This window comes from Schistocerca americana, chromosome 1 (assembly GCF_021461395.2).
Source record: "Schistocerca americana isolate TAMUIC-IGC-003095 chromosome 1, iqSchAmer2.1, whole genome shotgun sequence".
Classification (NCBI taxonomy): Eukaryota; Metazoa; Arthropoda; class Insecta; order Orthoptera; family Acrididae; genus Schistocerca; species Schistocerca americana.
In genome coordinates this window covers 752,659,042-752,680,410 of record NC_060119.1, presented here as the reverse complement: position 1 = coordinate 752,680,410, position 21,369 = coordinate 752,659,042, and the positions used below count along the sequence as shown (strand labels likewise).

General features: G+C 37.5%; 1 protein-coding gene across 1 annotated transcript in view; it reads right to left on the bottom strand.

Annotated features, from left to right (window-relative positions):
• LOC124611132 overlaps positions 1-21,369 on the bottom strand; it is a 236,098-nt gene that overhangs the window by 18,568 nt on the left and 196,161 nt on the right. The window contains exon 13 of the mRNA XM_047140217.1: positions 14,813-19,574. Coding sequence (XP_046996173.1) covers positions 14,813-19,574 — 4,762 coding nt within the window. The remainder of the gene's footprint in view (positions 1-14,812; positions 19,575-21,369) is intronic.

Genomic DNA, 21,369 nt, shown 5'->3' with positions numbered 1-21,369 from the left:
GCTGCATTTATTTCACCACATCTATCCACAAATGGTACGTGAGAAGAAAGTCTGTCGGTATGTCTCTGAATAAGCTGGAATTTCTCTAGTTCTAGAGTCATGGTACAATTGCTCTGGACAGATACTCTTAAGATATTTGAAGGTTGTGACGGATTCCCATGAGTGATCACTAATTCTGCAGTCAAATAATATTACCATATTTATTAGAGTACAGGATGATCCTTATTATAAAGCAACCCCCCCCTTTTTTTCAAAAGGGCTTCCTGAGAAAAATTTATTTCCAACATATTCTAGTCAAAATTACAAATTGTTTTGTGACAAAGTACCTGTCAAAAAAGTTAACATTATATCTACTCTAAATTTAGGCCCTTTATTGCTTTCCACATTTAAAAAATACAAGGAGAAATAAAATAAATGAAAAGAAATAGTGCAGGCTATTTTCTTTCCGGCAGTTTTTGCTTACTAATGCTCTGATGGTATCACTAATTTCAATCATTATCCTTATAGTATAGCTGTGAAATATAAATTGTTGTCGTCACAAATATTTGGCTGTTTCTTGCAAATATGTTGCAATTTCTGAGGTTGTGGTTACTGTGGGACCTGAGAGTAAAGACGTTTCTATCCAAATACATATTGGATTTCGCTTCTATACCGACATGAGAAAGTTACAATGATCTTGCTTCCAAACACATCATCTGCTCACCACTCTCTCATTGACTATGTAGAACAGCAGCTGACACATTCTCTTTCATTCCCATCATACATCACAGTGAGCACTGACTACATTGCACCACAAAATGCATAAGTATGCTACTGGCCTCTATCTAGACTTTTACCGTCTCCTGCAGAAATGAATACTTGTCGAGTAGTTGTCCAATTTTAAAGCCAATTCAGTTTTAACTACAAACTGATTCAACAGGCAAACTGCAGTTTAAATATGGCAGATGTTCCTAAACAGCCAAAGTACACAGTATAGATTCCCATGGTTGGCAACATGACGTAATTTGCCGCCTACTCACTACTCCCCTCCACGCACTCCACTAGTTCTCAAACAAGCTGGTATCACCACTCACCCTCTAACATTCCATAGTGCTGTGCTTGAACAACAGTGAAATACAGACTGCAATGTACTCTAGAAACAGGTCATATGTAACAAAATCAACTAATACATAAATAAAAGATTGCAGTCACAATTCAGTCCAACTCTAAAACTTTTGCTCATCCAACCACCTACTGATGTGTTGGTAGTCTCCACAGTGGATCTTGTGCTTTAATTTATTCTCATTACAACAATTAGTCAGTTTTGTATGGTTTATTTTGTCTTCAGACATTTCATTCTGGATTAATTTTCCCTCTGGTTTCATCTTAATTTCACTATCATGTTTTAAAACTGATCAAAAGCTGCTAATGTTTTTATCTGCTCTTCTAATATAAGAGCGCAGCTTCTCATTTGCTACCAATTTAATATATCATTAAAGTCTCTCATAATCAAATAAAATATTGATCTACGTTCAGAATCAAGTCACGTATTCTGAAGGACAACATGTCCACTTTTGAATCTTACCTTTGCTTAAAAAGCAATATTAATGTTTGTGCACGGTATTGATACATATTTGAGAACTTTTAGTGCAAACCTGTTCAAATACAAGAGTTTGTAAGATGATAGAATTTAGAGCTATTTCCGCCTGTGCTTCACAAAATTGTCATATTTTAAGCAGAACAACAGATTGTTGCAGTGGCTAGTTCAGTGTCTTGCATATCCCTTGCACTACTGCCACCCAAGTCAAATGTTACAAGACTGCTCGAGCAGCATCAATAATGTGTCAAGCGCTTTCATGTATCAGGAAATCTTGAGCCTGTTTGAATGTATCGCCTGTCCATCTCTGCCTTTCTGAATTCTTCAAAATAAATCTGCATGTAACCTCAATAGCCAAAGCATCAGCTGTAAATGTAAGACAGCCCAAATATACTCTATTCAAGAACATCATCAATATGTTAACCTCAGCAGCAATGGTTTAATCTGCAAATATAAGATGACCCTGTATTTTTCGAGTGATGAATTTGGGAAAAAACCTCTCTTATAATCAGGTAAATATGTTATGTCCTTCTACCTATTTGCATACACTGCATTGCATTACATTCCATTTATTTGTATTTAGAGTGAGCTGCCAATCTTTACACCAGACACTGATCATCTGGAAATATCTCTACATTTTTCTACAGTAAATCATCACCACTAGTGCTGATGTGGCGCTTCACATATTCCTTAAAATATCTACAGATGTGGGAGGGCAAACATGAGGAATATGAATAAAATAAATTTCTCTCTGCATTTCATTACTAGTTTCTAACAATGTCAGTTCCCTGTCAACAACTGCATTACCTGTAAATAAACACATGTGGCTATAAATGATACCTGCTAGCTCAATATACACATCCTTCAGAGTAATGGTCCTATCACTCTACCATGAGGTATACTGGGCGCTATTTTTGCTACTGATCATGTCTCCCTCCTGTAAGACTGGCACAATGGTTTATTTGGTAATGGTGCAAACTTGTGCTGAAGGTTTTCTTAAAGTCAAGAAACACGACATCAGAGCTCCACTCCCCTACTGCCTTCTGAATATTGTGAACAAAACTTGGGTACCACAGATTCAGCATTTATGGAAACCATGTCACTTTGTAATGGTTCTTTACTTACATGACCATTACGGCACTCCAACCCCAGTTCTCGATACCAGTAATATCTTACTACTTTTCTGCAAAGTAACAGACATATTTTTGTGACAATATTCGCATTTGGTTTTATTAATGTAGAGGTACTCTGATGTATCGATATATTACAGTGATATGGTTCTTGTGTGTATTAATTTCTGTGAGACTGTCATAATCTTAGACTTACTTTTAACAGTTTTGGCGCGAATGTGCACAGAGCAGTCTTTGTTTCACTTTGCAGAAGTTAAGTTGTTACTTCGCTTTGTAAAATAACAGTCAAGTCTTGTGTGTGGTTAAAGTGGAAATTAAATATATGAAGATTGATACAAAACTGTTTTCTTGATGATGTGACAATTAAGAAGAAGTATATGTGAATTTAAAAGAAGTTTAATAAAAATGTGGATCGTGAACACCAAGTCAAAAATTATTTCTACCACACCATCGTTCTGATCTGGGATTGTCTGATCATTTTAATTTTCTGAGAAACGCATTTGTTAGGTATTCAAATATTGCTAAAATACAGATCTGGACCTTCTAGCAGTGGAATCACCCTAGAAACAACAAGATGAACCATAACAACTTCGATGAAATCTACGGGGAATCCATTCAAGATAAGTGCCAAAATTAATGACTTTTTTACAGTGACTTCATTATTTCCATTTTGACGATATCATCCACAGTCAATAACTTTGTTGCCCAATGCGAACATATGCTGCGTGAGCAACATTATTAATCTGATTTCTAACCTACTTTGCAAGTGGTGGTATTGCTAGAAGTTCCTACACAGGAGTTGTTCAGTTTCCAGAAAAGCCACCACACATGATCACGAAACAAGTTTTATAATTATGCAGAAATTGTCATCAGTGAGTCACGTTTATCAAACTACACATTGATCTGATGAAACTGGTTGTCTTATTCCAGTATCGTTACCCACATCATTGTTCGAGAGAAGTATGGGAAACAGATGCTAGAAGAGAGGTCAGTTCCTTTGCACATTTAATACCGACTCTGATGGGCATCCCATCAGTTCTTATGCTCTTTCTTCCACTGTGATATCATTTTCCAACTGCACTTTCATTTATTTATGTATTGGCATGCATTAGATGAGCATAGGAATTGCATCATTGTCTTCAATTAAATAATCATTTTCAGTGAAATAGTAATTATTTTGACCTTTTTTTGATGTCATCAGAGATAATGAACATTTGGATGGACTACTTTGTTCCACTGACTTACTTTATGTACAACCAAAATTTTTTAAAGATTTCCGAGGTTCATGAGGAAAGATGTTGCTTTCAAATTCATTGAATACTTCTTGCATAGCTGACCGTATGTTTATTTAGACTTCACTCAAATTACATTTGTTAGAAAAGGCTTGGCTTCATTTGAATCTACTACAAGGCTCACTCTGCTTTCATAATTGCTTCCCAATATTACTACTGAACCTTGGTGTGCAGTTCTAATCCCATATTACCTCCCTTGGCGCCAATTTATCTATAACACGTCTGAATTTATGTTGGAGATCCTTCATATTCTCCTCTCCAAAGGAGAGTGTAGAATATACATAAATTGTCAAACCAGTTCACAAGAGACTGTGCAACACCAGTGGATCTGATGCACACTTTTCACATGGACTCTCACATGCTTATCAAAAAGCACCACAATCTTGGAGTAGTGCTCTACACATAATGCAGTCCAACCTAGGCTACAACCTTGGCATAGAAGACAGTGCTTTACAAACAATCCAGTCCTACCCAGGTTACAGAAAATGCTTAATGTCTGAATGCCTTCCATCAACTTACTGTGTGCTACACGATTCTGTCCTTGCTCCTCTCCTCTTCATTATTTAGGAAATGACTTGTTGACTGTTGTGGTATGTTACACAATATCGTACAATGAGAGGCAAAAAGACTGCCCAGCCTGAATAATTAAGAGTCCAAGAACAGAGCATTGTGATGTCCAAGTTTAGAAGCGCCAGTGTTCACACCTCTAGCAGTCTGTGGAAGTTCAGCTCAGTGTTTACATCTTCAAATATAATAGTTAAAATACAGTGTGTGTCGAGATTCATTGCAAATCATCATATCATTTCTTTTGAAGATCATCACTCGATTACATGAAACAGTTGAAATATAAGAACTCCACATTGGTAGAATTCTACAACGCCGAGCATTTTACATCTGTTTTAATGGCAGAGTGGGAAGGTTGTTGGTTTACAAACAAAAAAGATGAGCATTCAAATGTAACTGGAGTCAATTGCCCCCCCCCTCCCCCCTTTTTTTTTGACCTGTGCAGGTAGTATTTTAAACCTTGATTTGCTACAAATTGTGCAGTTGTAGTCTTTTCCAGGATCCACATTCTTTCAAAAGATTCCATTTTATAATAGTCTAATCTTCAAACAAACAGGGAAATAATCATAGTAAAAATATTGAAAATAGACGTATTTATTTCTAATTATTTCGACCGCCACCTGGTGTGAGTGTATAGTTTTCAGCTAAGACAAACGTATCAGGTGATTGGCATACGTCATAGGTCTGCTTCAAAATCGCTGATGTGAATGTTTGTGAGGGAATAACTGCTCTCTTTGAAAACAATGTTAGGACATCCTAGGCAGGACATTGTTGTAGTATTGATGCTTCCACAGCTAGGTTATGGATTTAATGATTTGGAGATAATGGTGAGGTAGCGAGACGCTGAATACCTGAAGACCCTGAGTCTCTACGTGGCGACAAGATTAAGAACAGATTAGGGTGGCCCAAAATACTCCTTTGTCAATCATTTGAGAACCAAGGCGAGCTTCACATTTCCCGGGCTCATCAAGAACTGCTCTTAGAAGAGCAAAGGACCATGGAATCAGGTCCCATTGTGCTCTTATCAAAGAACCCCTGTCTGACAATTGTGAGTTCCTGGGAAGATGTTAATTGGATGAAAGCCATTTTCCCCAACATGTGCACAATTGAGTCCAAGAGCAGAGGTCCTGCTCTTGTTTACTACACAGATGGGTAATGACATGACAAGCTTCATGGACACACATGCTGAAGTGGACGCATAAGTATGAACTGTTGCAGCTTCATGTCTCATATGGGTGTAGTAACTTCAGAACATAAACAAGGCAAGTTCAAGTCAGCATGTCATGAACATTTCCTTGAAAATGTAATCATTGCTGGTGCTTGAGTTTGGTACCCTGTAGGACATCTCACTTACCAACATAATAATTATCCCTCACACACTAGCATTAGCAGAGTTGGCTGGTTTCAAAGGAGGAGGAATATTATCCAATGCCTTCTGTGGCCTCCACAGTCACCTGATCTCAATCCCATAGAGCACATATGGCCTAAAAGTAGACTCTGTGGAACAATTGGCCAGACCTTCCTTCGGGAGCCATGAATGTACAATAGATTTGGCTATTTTCCATGGGAGAGAATTGTCATGAATGAGGCTTCTTCCATAGACTTGTAAATTCTATGCCTTGAATGATACAAGCTGTTCTTGATGCCAATGGCATGTTGACAAAATACTAAAGCTATACGTAGCCTACTCTTCATTTTATTTTATTTCATTTTTCTGTAAAAGGCCTACACAGTTACTAACCAACATATTAATTTCAAAATACAAGTCTACGTGCTATTATATTATTTGAATTAATGATATGAATTGTGTTTGTGTGTCTATCAACGTGCCAGTGCTTTCGTTTGGTAAGTCACATCATCTTTGTTTTTAGGTATACTATTATATTATTTGAATGTTATGGGAGGTGAGATGAATATACCCTCAAGTTGATTATTTTTATTGTCATGGGAGGTCAAACAAATATTATCTCACAAGGAAGATTATTTATAGATGTCAAATTCACAAACAATAATTCCAGAATGGAATGAAACAATATAATGAAAAGTGTAGCTGCTACTCCCCGTATAGCAGATATGCTAAGTCACAGAAAGGCACAACAAAAAACTAAAATTAGTTATTTCCTGAAGAGAATATTGAAAAAAGTAAAACAAAGAAAATATAATCTAATAGGGTGAGAGCTGATCTGACACACACTACAGCTACAAGTACAGTAAGCTGACACCTATCAAAGAGCTTGTTTCTAGTGTTAACAGCCAAATAGGTCTACTGTAGTTCAAGAATGAATATTAAAAGCAGAAACAACAGATATTGGAAGGCACATCCACTTGCTCATGTAAACTGCATGTAAGGACATAGAAAAACATGCCAATCAGCTGATACATTTCTCTTAGCTGAAAACTATACAGACATCAGCTGGCATTCGAAGTAATTAAAAATAAATACATTCATTTTCAATATTTTTACTATGACCATTTGTCTGTTTGTTTAAAGATTAGACTACTATAAAATGGATAAAATGGAATTTCATGGAAGAATGTAGAACCTAGAAAAGCCTGTAACTGCGCAATTTGTAGTGAATCAAGATTTAAAACATTATCTCGACAGGTTTCTTTTTTTTTTTTTTTTCTTTTTTTTTTTTTTTTTTAAAAAAAACCTCTTTCTTGCTTGAATAATGATTTTCAAAAGAAATTATATGATGAGTTAAATTGTAATGAATCTCAACATATCTATTTCTAAATATTATATTGCTGCTATTTGACAATGTAAGCACAAAGCTGAAGCTCCACAGACTACTAGAGTTGTCAACACTGGCACTTCTGAACTTGGGCACCACAATGCTCTGTTCTTGCACTCTAAATTATTCAGGCCGGGCAATCTTTTTGCCTCTCTTTGTACATGGATGAGGAATCATTAATCACATGCGGTGAACATTTGGATGACTTGAGATGCAGCATGGTGACTGCGATACCCAACTGCACCAGTTAATTTCAAGCAAAAGTGTTACAAATAAGTGATAAGAAGTATGTTGTCTTAGACCAAGATCGAATGCCCACATAACAAAAATCACCAAGGATTTATATACTAGGCATGAAAGCCTACACTGCATGATAGAAGAAACTCATATTTTGCGTATGGCCTGTATATAGTACGTTATGTAACTTGAGTTGTAATAGAATTAAATCAATAAATTATGATGAAATTGTCAAAAATAAGACATCAGTTCATACTGCAGTAACAGAACAATGGAATGGTGCTAAACAGTTTGTATTACTAATGGTTGGTAGCATGCTTTCAGGTTCCAAGCAATGTTGACTATTCAGCTAAAAACCCCAAAGCATACCATCAATCAATGATGCAGAGAAAACTATTAATTCATGCTGCTTTAAGGTATTACAGCACCTAAATGCCACATCACTAGCATGCAAAAATTTAAATAATATTAAATGCAGTTGAAACTTTAAAAGTCCTGCAATTCAATAAGAAATCTTTCCCAAATAGTCATAATAGTTAATGGTGGGCATAAGACACCCTGTGAAACTTTACTAAATGCCTTCCCTGAAAACTACCAGGAACAGGTAGTTGGAACCCCACTCATGATGGAAATATATTGGATCTAATGGCAACAAATAGACCTGACCTCTTGGAGGATGTCCATACAGAAACTGATATCATGAACATGATGTGGTTGTGGCAACAATGATTACCAAAGAACAAAAGACAACTAAAACAAACAAAAAGATATATATGTTTGGTAAACTAGATAAAAAAATCAGTAGTGGAGGAATTTTACAATTTCAGCACAGGGCAGGAGTAAGTAGAGGAAATCTGGCTCACATTTAAAATAATGGTTGACCATGCACTGGATAGATATGTACCCAGTAGAACAGTTTATAGTGGGAGCAAACCTCCATGGTATACAGTCACTGTAAAGAAACTTCTACAAAAACAGATTACTGCACAGTAGGTATTTAACTAAGCATAGAGCTATAAATAGAGAGTTGCTGAAAGAAACACGTTTTGCTGGCATGAGAGCAATGCATGACGCCTTCATTGACTATTGTAGCAGAATATTGTCAAGTGGTCTTTCACAGAACCTAAAGAAATTCTGGTCATATGTAATGGCCAATAGTGGCACAAAAGTTAGAAAAGCTGAACTCCATTTTCAAATGTTCCTTTACAAAGGAAAACCCAGGAGAACTGCCCTGATTTAATCCTTGTACCACTGGAAATATGAATGAAATAAGTATTTATTGAGAAACAGCTGAAATTGTTAAAACTGAACAAAGCTTCAGGCCCAGATGGAATTCCTGTCAGATCCTATACTGAATTTGTGGTTTAGTTAACCCCTCTTTTAACTATATTTTATTGTAGATCCCTTTAACAAAATACTATTCCCAGTTCTTGGAAAAAGGCGCAGGTTATGCCCATCTACAAGAAAGGTACCGTAGTAGAAGTGATCCACAAAACTATCATCCAATATCCTTGGCATCGATTTGTTGCAGAATCTTACAACATATTCTGCACTCAAACATAATGAGGTATCTTGAACAGAACGACCACCTCAATGCCAACCAACATGGATTTCGAAAGTATCAGTCATGCGAAATGCTGCTCGCATTTTTCTCACACGTTATACTGAAAGCTTAGGACAAGGCAACCAGGTAGATGCAGTATTACTTGATTTCCGAAAAGCATCTGACTCAGTACTACACCTACACTTATTGTCAAATTTACTACTGCACAGGGTGAAATTTGAGACTGGATTGAGGACTTTTTGGTAGGGTGGACTCAGCATGTTATTTTGGATGGAGAGTCATCATCAGATGTAGAAGTAACTTCATATATGCCCCAGAGAAGTGTGTTGTGACTCTTTCTGTGCATATTTTATATTAATGACCTTACAGACAATGTTAACAGTAAAATCGAGCTTTCTGCAGATGATGCAGTTATCCATAAAGATGCACATCTGAAAGAAGCTGCATAAATATTCAGTCAGATCTTGATAAGATTTTGGTGTGGTGCAGAGATTGACAACTTTCTCTAAATGTACAGAAATGTAGAATTTTGCACTTCACAAAACGAAAAACTGTATTATCCTATGACTATATCAATGAGTCCCTGGTGCACACAGCCAACTCATGCAAATACCTGGGTTTAACACTATGGAGGGATATGGAGTGGAGTATCACACAGGTTCAGTAATGGGTAAAGCAGATTACAGACTTCAGTTTACCAGTAGAATACTGGGGAAGTGCAATCAGTCTACAAGGGAGATTGATTACAAGTCATTTCAGTGACCAGTTCTAAAATATTGCTCCAGTGTATGGGACCCGTACCAGACAGTACTAACAGGGGATATGGAACATATACACAGAAGGGCAGTACAAATGGTAACAGGTTTGTTTGATCTTTGGGAGAGTGTCACAGAGATGCTGAAGGGACTGAACTGGAAGACGACTCTTGTAGATAGATGTAAACTATTCTGAGAAAGTCTGTTAAAAGTTTCATGAAATGGATTTAAATGATGACTGTAGGAATATACTACAACCCCCTACGTATCACTTACATAGGAATCCTCAGCACAAGATTAGAATAACTGCTGCATGCACAGAGCCATTCAAACGATCATTCTTCCCATGCTCAATACGTGAATGCAACAGGAAGAAACCCTAATAGCTAGTACAATGGGACGTAGCCACTGCCATCCACCTCCTGGTGGTTTGCAGAGTATAGATTTAGATGTAGAATCTAATTTACCATATCTGTATGAATATCACAGTATGGAAGATATAGTAAAGTCATGAAAATAACACATATACTGATGAGCCAAAACATTACTTCACAATGAGGGCCACTTCCAGTCCAAATTTAATCATCTGAAGTGTGTGTTCCGAAAGAATGGCTATGGGGCATATGACATCCAGTCAGTGTTGTCATAGAAAAAGAAATGTGAAAATGTTGAACATTTATGTTATGAGCAACCAACTGCATTCCTTCTCTTCTGTGCACTACAACCAGCAAAATAGGGAGAGTCCCGGGAAGATGAGATATCAGATATATTTTCTGATGTACTAAGAAGATAAAGCAGATACTACACCCTGTTAAGGACAGTCTTGTTCTCAATTTACAACATCCCAGCAATTACATTGGTCAGCCCATCTGCACCATTTCTGACCGCAGTGCAGAACATCAACAGCATATTAAAAATCGAGAACTGGATAAATCTGCAGTTGCTGAGCACAGCCTTACAAACAAATATAAAATACTGTTTGAAGAAACAAAAGTTTTGTCCCAGACTTCCACATACTGGGACTCTAATTAAAGAGGCAGTAGAAATAAGAATGTGTGAAAATACCTGCTACCATGATGGCAGATATAATTTTAGTAGGGCATGGAAGTGAGCGCTCTATGCAGAGGAGAGCCAGAGATATTTGTTGCAATGTTTGCATTATGGCAGGAGCGGTAGTGCCACCAATGCAGACACTAACACCATCTGTGACAGCATGATGTAACTACCGACCAATCAGAAGCCGTCTTTGGGCTATATAGGGCCAGCACAGCAGCAATTTTGACAGTCATCTGCTTGTGATGAAGACAATAGAGGTTTTATCCCGAACTGCTGTCACAAGAAGTCAGAGGTGTTTTATACAACACTGACGTCGTGAAAGAATCCATTGCCATTATTATCCCCTACTAAATAGTACGTTGGTCCACTTTAGAAATGCAGTACAGCAGGAGTTCTGTGTGGTAATTCCTTAGGAGGTTTCTGGAGCTATGTGGCATCAGATGTCTACGCACAGGTCATGCAGTTTAAATAACTTATGGGTCCTTGGATTCTGGGTGCATAACTGGTTCTCGATAGCGTCCCTGATCAGGTGAATTTAGTGCCAAGACATTAATGTGACTTCACTATCATGCTCCTTGAACCACTGTAGCATGCTTCTGGTATTGTGACACTGACAGTTATCTTGCTTGAAGATGCTACTGCTGATGGAGAAGAAATGAAGCACAAAGGGATGCAGGTGATCTGCAATTATGTTCATGTAGTCATATGCCTTTAGTTATTACCACCAGTTCCATAGATGGCATAATAATGTCCCCACCAACCTGTGTCTGAGGAGTGGTGCATGTTGCAAGCAACTGTTCACCTGGATGACAGTGAATATGGACACGACCAACATCCTGGCGTACCAAGAAATGTGGTATATCTGATCAGGCAACATCTATCATTTGATCCTTTGATCCACAGTCCGATCTTTATGATCGCGTGTCCCTCACCCCACACACCTTCACAGCTAGTGCAAATGCAATTTAAAACAATGTGCATGTTTCTAACTGATTCTAATCTGCAATCTTAATCAACAATGTTGTGACATGAGAACGTGTAGGAATGGTGTGCCACAGAGCACAAATGTGTTGAACAATGTGCACCGAATGGTGTGCCCATAAACACTTGTACCTTCACCAATTGCAGACAGATTACCACCTATCCTGCTTTACAGAGCAGGTAAGCATTCAACTCTGCATTCTATGCTTGTTTCCACATGCCAGGCCATAATAACCTGCCCTCTGTCAAAGTCCCTTATGTCAGTGGATTTCCCCAGTTGTGATCCATATTGTAGACACAATGATTCTCCTGTCACCTATGCTCCACTTCTATACTTTCCTTATCACATGTACCTGCAATATCACCAGGTGGCATTCAACCTTGACCAGTTAAAATTGGTACCAGTATTTTAGTTCTGAATAATTGGTATTTTTTGGTTATTTGACTGGTCTTGGTTATGACAGGTATTTTTTCATTTTTTACTAAAAACCAGGTAAAAAAACTGATACATCAATTTGCCTTAGCAGCAATGCTAATTTTTTTTTATTTTTAAATGAAATTTTCTATCAAATACGTAATGTTTATTTGTGAAATTTCTATTGCTTTGAAATACTGAGTTGTTAAAGAAAATGTGAAAAGCTATCAGTGCTATTTAAATAGCAATGCTGACGTAGTCTAGCAAAAAAATACATAACGTAAGAGTCAGTACAGCATTGCTGAAATAGTAATGTATAGTACACGTAAGCAGAAAACATTCACAATGTCCCTTGGGAGAGAAGGTAAATTTGACTGACATACCTATAATTTTATTGCTGTGATATAAACTTGGGATGATAACTGAACCCTTAATTTCAAGGTGAAAAATTGATATCATCGAAAACTGACGATGCAGGAAAGTCATCAACTAAAGATCTTTTGCTCTCACCATTATCACACCTATTTCCTCCATCTTTGCCGTCTTTATGGGAGACACTGACGTCAATTTCTGCCACAGTCTAAATCTCATACAGATCGAGGTATCCTACTCCTTCACCTTCATTAGCAGCTTTCAATGCTTGTTGAAGTTTACATTTATTGCTGGAAATAATAGCAATTTAAAAAACTGAAAAATCAGTTATTTCAAGCGGTTTTAACTGTCACATTACGCAGAAGACAAAAAGTACCAGTATAAATGAAAACCAGTTGTTTTAGCTATAGCCGCATCGCTATCTTGAGGTGAGCAGTGATCATAATGTTCTGGCTCATCAGTGTAATAAAGTATCAGGAAGTCAAATCAGGTTGGAGCTCTAATTGCAAAAGATATGCATGACAACAAGTTAAAAACTTATACTTAGTTATCAAGGTAGAAGTTGTAATTGTTGAGTAGAACTTTAAAACTTTCAATACCTTAGTCTCAACACCATCTAACACATTAGGAACATCAACAAATAGTGTAAGTCCATACTTTTGTCCATAAATAACAGTCAGAAACACATCTCAACTCATTTAAGAAACTGGGAGAAGGGGTTTTTAAAAAAATTAGCAATTGTGATATGTTTCAAGAAAAGTAATAACCAGATAAAGATGTAACCAAAATTAATAAACAGATTTTTGTCTCTTTCAGTCCCTCATAAACCCAATTCTTTGCAAAAACACTTCTCACAGAACTATACATTTTCTTTGAATTGTTTATCCTATGGATGTTTCATGCCTATGTAATGATCAAAATTATCTTGAGTACAGATTATTCAATCTAAAAAGTACACGACTTGTCATCTGACAATAATATATTCATTTCTCATTAGTAATGAGTGTTTAACATCATTCTTGGAAAAACAATACCATACACAGTGCTGCAGCAAAATGTGTGAGAGGCAGGGAATTCATGTGACCTAAAAATTCTGAATGTATTCCAATACATCAAATCAAGTTCCAATAGAAATTTGCGTTTCTAACACTGAATTCAGAAAATGTTCTTATAAAGGACTTTTGTTACATGCATGGTTCTCAGTTTCTATAAAACTGTAAATATGAGATCAGAACACAAGCAGCACTTACAGGATCATCAATGACAGACTATGGGGAACTACTTAAAATGCTTTAATAAACTGTATAATTATAAGGAAAAATGTAATATTAAATTCTGTCTCATTTTGGATGTAACAAAGTCTAACATTATCTACAGAAAGCTTTTGGACAGAAAACAGTTTATCTGAACACCAGTCTTAAAATGTTGTTATGATAGGTTTCCTTAGCTGGCGAGACTAGGCATTTGAAACCTAAATTCACAAATAGTGAAAACCATGCACGAGTCATGGAAAGCCCAACATACAGAACATAATTTTGTTAAATGGCAGGTAATCATTGTTGTACATAAATGAATGTCTTGATAACTGCTGCAGAAATTTGGCTAAACAGAATTTGTTATGTTAGGATAGAGGGAAGCATGTAAATAAACAATAAATCTCAAACAAAAATGAAGAAAGCCAACCACTACTTGAGGCTGATTGACAGTTGATAGACAAAACAGTAGACCAGCACAGAGGTGGCATTAACTCTTGAGTTACCATAGTTTGCTTGTCTAAGGACATAATATCACATACACAACCAGCAGATAACAAATGCACCCATCTGTAACAATGATGAGATTTGCCATAGCTGTGAGTGAACGAGTTCGGGTGTCCGTTGGTTGTGTATGTGAGATTGTGTAATTGTACTAAAAGAAAGTGGTAGCTTGAAAACTGGTAACATTTCTGCACTGTTGCATGTTTCTATGTACCATAGATCACCAACAACAGGCAAATCATCACATTTCCTCAATTGTGCTTGTCCATCTTCATTCAGAAATTTTCATTTTTGTAGCAAAGTACTTCAGATAATATTATTTTAACCTTGTACAAAGAGATTATAATTAGTTGACATATTCTTAATGAATCTACGAACCTTGCCTAAGTAACTTGGCCATTTTCTTGAAATTAGCCTGAAGAACCACTGGGCATCTTCTGAGCCTGCTTATTAGTACTCTTCTGGTGAGAGCATATGAAGGAAGCTGTGACCGATGAGGGTACTTCTTGATTGTATTCTCTGACTTACTAACAATTCTCTCAACTTGTGTTGATGCAATATCTTCATTTGAGCAATCTTCTTCATTTGACATGAAATCAGTACCACCTACATATTTGGCAAAAATAACAGTATTCTTCTTAGGACTTCTCAAAATGCGTGAAGAATGTCTCTGCACTTGAGATGACAGGGTCCCTTCACGGCTCTCACTAGGCACAATGCTTATGGGTTGAAGGACTGTCACAGACAAAGTGCTTTTTTGTACATTTTTTGGATGAGATGTTATTGAAACAACAGTCTCATTAGATTCTGTCTGCTCATTGTTTCTGATTAATGGGGACTGTCTCCGCTTCTTTAAGCATGGTTCCCCATACCCTTCTTGAGTATTTGATGGCTCATTAATTTCACCTCTCACATCAGCATATGAAACCGCTGTAACAGAGCCATTTTCATTATTACTATTACCTGAAAGTACAGAAGAATTTCTTTTATTTTGGGAATGGCCTCCCTTAAAATTTTCCTCAGAGAATGAAGGCCTATCTTTTGTTTCAGTGTCTCTTGTAGCATTTTGTTTCTCCCACTCTATTTTCTGTAGGGACTTATTCCGTCTCTTTACAGGATATAAATCAAGGATCTTGTTGTGCACATGTCTGTCTTGCAGTAATGCAGCATGGTGCAGCTTTACACTTCGGGGAGCAGGTTTCATTCGTGACAGGAGGGTATCGTTAATGAATGGTTTGGATGGAGGTGAACTTCTAAAAATATCTGGTTTAGTGGGTGTCACTTCACCTCTGTTATTGACAAAGCTATCTACTTCTAATGGTGATCTGGGCTGTAAACTCATATCCATGTCAAATCTATCTGATGACATCTTGGGCTCTAATTTCATTTCTTCTTCTGGCTTCATTTGTAATAATGATTTATCTTCTGTCTGAATGGATGATTTACACAAGTTCCTATTTAGGCAAGGAGTCTCGTCAAGCAGCTCTGGAATAGGCTCTGCCGGTAGCATGGAATCTGTTACAGACACGCAATTTTCTTGTGAAGCGATTATGGTTGCACTGGATATGGAAGGTGTTACATCCATACTCTCAACATTGCTTCCAGGAATTTCTTTTTCAGGAGAACCATCTATTGTTATGCATTCTGAAGAATCATTCATAACTACTGGTTTTTCATTAGTGATATCTACAATGGGCAACACTTTTGGAGACACTGGTACTTCATGCAGATCATCTGCATCATCTGAAAGGCACAGATCAATGGTTGTAGGCAGTTCTATAATGTCACAGTCTGATGAATCAGATACAGATACATTCACAGCTCTTTCAGAAAGGTAAGATGTTTGTATTATGTCATCTTTCTGTTCTTCGCTTTTCACAATTTTTTTTAATGGTTTTTCTAGCATCACTTCATCAATGTGGCATAATGACTTTTCCTGTAATGACTGTGCAACTTTCAAGTCTGTATTAATCTTTGAGGAATCATTATCAAACAAACTGTCTGTATCCTTTGCCTGAGATTTATTTTGTGTATGTGATATTGCTGGCTGCTGTACATTTTCAAGACTGTCAAGAACTTTATCATCACTCACTGCAGTTATGGCTACTTTTACATCTTCAACACATGATGAATCTTTACTTGTTGGTCTCTTAAGCACATTTCCATGTGTAACTGGTGCAGAATCTATTGCAATACACATTTCCTCGTCCTGTCTACAATGCTCAGTAACAACCTGAAGTGACTGTCTTCCAGTTTGTGTAACGACTGATGGATCTGACTTTTCATTTTTAAAAGGTTTATTCTGCATATTGGTATTTCCAGCTTTTTCCCAACTGCACACTGCGCTGTCACTAGAATTGCATTCTATCTTTATAACAGAGGTTGCTACATTACTATTTAGGTGTTTGGATGGATTCTGTGACTTTAAGCTGTTATCTGATGATACCTCTGTTGTAGTATTTAATTTTTCAGTTTTCAGTTTGGTACAAGGTGATGTAGGATTGTCATTAAGAGATTCAACACTCCAATGACACATGGTCTTCTCAATACAACATAGACTTCCTAAATGAACACCTCCAGTTGAATCTAATGTTGTAAACATTTCTCCAAGTCTTTTTGATTTTTCTTCTGCACCACCAGCATCACTTTCCAGTGATTCTTTCTTGACAGAGATAGATGACCCAAAAATGTCCTGTGTGATTCTCTCAGTGACATCCTCCAATTTTGTTTCTGACAAGCAAATATCAGTTGTTTTAGGCCTCACATAATCCAACTTTCCATTGTTATTTGGTATATGAGCCATCAGTACAGTGTCTTCCAATTTTTGGTCACCAGAGGCTGCACTGACTTCCCTGTTGTGCAGGGTGTCACTTTCTTCCACTTTCCCAGATAAAGAAATTTGATGTTTGCTAACAGGCTTTTTTGTATAATTTTTTTCTTCATTTATCTTCTCTGTTGTAAATGAAACGGAAGTGTTAGTCTCATTCTGGTTCTCTTCACGTTTCTCAGTAGGACATTGAGTATTATTTCTCAGCGTATCTGCGTCATGCATCAAGGAACTATTTCCAACCAATTGGAGCACATCATCTTTAGGTACCTTTGCATATTCCTTTGCAGATTGTTGCAGACTATCCAGCATACAATCTGCAGACTTCGAACGATAGGACCTTGGTGCAGCAGAAATTTTTTTATTCCATTTATTCCCAGTAATTACAGAAGTTAAATATTTATTTTTTAAAGAGTTTTCATTTTTCATCTGAACACTGCTAGACTTCACTTCACTCAGACTAACATCCATTTGTTTTAACACAACAGTGTCTTGAATCCTCTCCTTTATTTCAGATGTGTGTTCATCACTTAAGGCTGGTTTCCTGGTATGTTGTTCTGTTTCGAAATTGTGTGTTTGTCCTTCTGGAACAATTTTCTCACAGCTATCAATTGGGCTCCCTATATTATGACTAACAGATATCTGATCAATAGCCACATCCTTTATTATTCCAGAAAATTCATCTGAATTTTTAGGACTACAGGGTGTATCAACATTTGTGAGTTTTGTCTGATGTCCTGGACATGATGTTTTTTGTACAATTACATTACTTTTATCATTACAGATGTCACCAGAATGTTTATCAGTTCTCTGCTCTGTGAGCACTGGGACTGACTCTGTGGACCAGCGGGATCCGGTTTCACTATATGGAGAGTTGGAGTATGACGCACTTTCTTGTTGGTGGGGTTGTTCTGAACATGAGCTACTGGTTTGTATTTCATGAACATTTGGTTTCACAATTGCTGTCACAGGTTGTGTCTTCCTTTTGTTAAGAAGATTAACAACTATAGGTCTCTTTATACAGCGAGATAATTTAGGTATACCTGAGAATACTGACGCTGGTTCTAATACTTTTCTCTTTTTGTACAAACACTTTAGACACAACTTTTTCTCAACACCAGTTTTTTCACAAATACATTCATTTAAGTTTTTTTGATATTCAGGTCTCTGTTCTTGTGCAGTTTCTCTTTGGCTGTCACTATTTGCTGAACCAGTTAATGGCGACGATTTGGAATTCCTTTTTTCAATTACTGAAGATATAAATCCAGAAATATTTTTATCAAGCAAATCAGTTACTGCTGACAAATATTTATTTTCTGAAGTTAATTGGTTATCAGTTACCAGAGGCTGGCAAGATGATGCAATATTTCCAATTTTAGTACTGATAAGCGAGTTAGTACAATGTACTGTCGCAGAGCACACTGGGGTAGTCACAGTACGATTACTAAATGCTTCAGATTTGGAACCATTTTCATTTTCTGTTGGGAATAAAGCACCTGCAATAGTTGTCACTGATTCCACTTCCTGGCTTCTTTCATTCTTGCTGGGAAGAAGTTTCTTAAGGTGAGAAACGAGTGGTGAGGGTTTTTGTGGTTGTGCGGTTGATGACTTTGAGTTCTCTTCTTGAACTTCTGATTTTATGCTGGGAGGTGGTGTAGATGGTGGTGGTGGTGATATTGGAAGAGGTGGCTGTTCTATTTTCATCTCTTTTGGTGGGAGGGGAGGCTGTCCAGGTGGGAGAGGTGGCTGTCCAGGTGGGAGAGGCGGCTGTCCAGGTGGGAGAGGCGGCTGTCCAGGTGGGAGAGGCGGCTGTCCAGGTGGGAGAGGCGGCTGTCCAGGTGGGAGAGGCGGCTGTCCAGGTAGAGGGCTTTGGGGAAGTGTGAGCACTTTCTGTGTCAAAGAAGCACTGGACTGGTTATCTATTATTGCAGTATTATGCCGTGTGGCAACTGAAGGAACTGGAATTGGGTTTTCACATGACACAGAAATATTATCTTTGAGACGTGGATCCCTACAACTTGGATATGGAGATGTCCTGCTTAGCGATTGATTGCTTGTATTTTGAGAGTGTAAAACTTGCTGAACATTTATTTTCATCTGAGTTTGAGACTGAGGAGTGTTTTGGGGACTCTGTATGATATTGGGCACCTGCTGTCCACTCTGCATTACATATGGAGCAGTATGATTTCCAGCCTGTGGAGGATACTGGGCAACATTATGTGGTACAAGATTTGGCTGATATTTCTGAGGCTGGTTGTAGACAGGTGGAGGCACACTCATATTTTGTCTGTTCACTGGTGAGTCATAAGTGCTCTGCAACAGTCCAAAGATCAAAGAACAATTACATCAATAAACTTTAAATTACATAAATAAAATATAACATACAATTAATAATAGTTTACAAAGAAATTTTAATGAGATACCAGAAAATATAAAAGACTACTGACAATTTAATCTTCCAGATAAAAATGCCACAGTTACTGTATCCCTAGACATTTTAGGGAAAAAAAAAAAGAAGATTATAGGGAGCAAACAAAACCTTAGGGATAACATTCGGTTATATGACCACAAGAAACATTAAAAAAGTTAAAATTACATTTATCAATTAGAAGCTGCTAATGGTGCCAGCAAATGAAAAAAAAAATCAGTATCAAATGTCTAAAACAATATCAAGTGAAAAAATGACAGAATTGCAAGCGATAGACACTGTCTGCACCCACATCTCTTGTGCTGAGGCACTCTAAGAAATACCTGCAATTGTGATATTTTCATTTCCCTAAAGTGCAGAAACCATGTCACTATTTCATCAGAAAGAGGCCTATGAGTGTCAAATATCAAGTGAAAACAGTATATCCATTCCAGCCCACACCCATATATATCAAAGCAAAAAAATTAAAACTAGCTTATTTTCTCAGTTCTGCAAACATCACCTACTAACTGCAGCATTAGATTGTTGTAAAATACTGGAGAATAATAAAACCATTGGTGATAGTGATGATACTATATGAAAAAGCTCTCAAAAGCACAATGACAAGCAAATTCACGAGATATGAGAGTAGAATGGGTTTGGGGCTGAAGATCATGCATGGACAACATGTTTTGTCTTAAGCATATGATTAGAAAATACTTTGTCATCAATACAGAAGCCCACCTAATTTTTATAGACTTTCAGAAGCCATAGGACACTATAAATCTCAATATGCAATGCTATACAGGGCACAAGAACATGTGGAGCAGAAATATAGGTAATTACAAACCAGAACGAAAATAAAATGAAAGTAATGGAAATGGAACACTGGAGGTGCTGCTGTGGAGTAACAACAAGGAATCAGATACGAAATCAAGAAATAAATGAAAGTGTTGGTTGTGGAATTGAGACTATTGAGACAATAGAAAGAAAACATCTCTGGCAGTTTGAGAATGTTAAGAAAATGCATTTAGAATATTAAGAGAATTGTTTTGGTTAGATGATCAAATGTTCCAAGAGGAGGAAAAGTGTGTGGGCAGATGGGGGCGGGGGGAGGGAGAGAGAGGGCACAGAGCCACATGAATGGGTGAGTGAAGAAGGGAGGAAGTGAGGGAGAAAGAATTGTGTGGCTGTAATTGGAGCTCAAAACTTCCAAGAAGCCATGGATGTCCAGGGACCACAAACAGGTAACTCAGAACACCCAACAGGACAGGCTACTGAGGTGTGAGGAGATGTAAGCAACTGAATCCAACACACAAGACGATAATAAGAAACCACTGGAAAACAGGGAAGTCTTCTGCAGGCCACATCCGAGAGACATCGAGGAGGGGGAAGAGGGGTGAGGGGGGAAGTATGCCTGTTACATAATTTCGTAGGTCAAGTACTCAACAGTAAGATCTCTGCCTACAATCACACTGAAAGGAACTAAACAGCTCCCTACATTATAAGACAAGACTTTGGTTTGTCACTTGTCTGGTATCACACCCCAGCAATTCTGAATGCCCACTGGAGGCAACAGAACTAGATTACTGCCATTAGATAGCACTGCCCCATCTGTGAGTGTTGGCATCATTGCTACAGTGACAGCCACAGAGTCGCACCCATCTTGCCACCTATCAGTGCTCTTGGCTATCCTTTAGG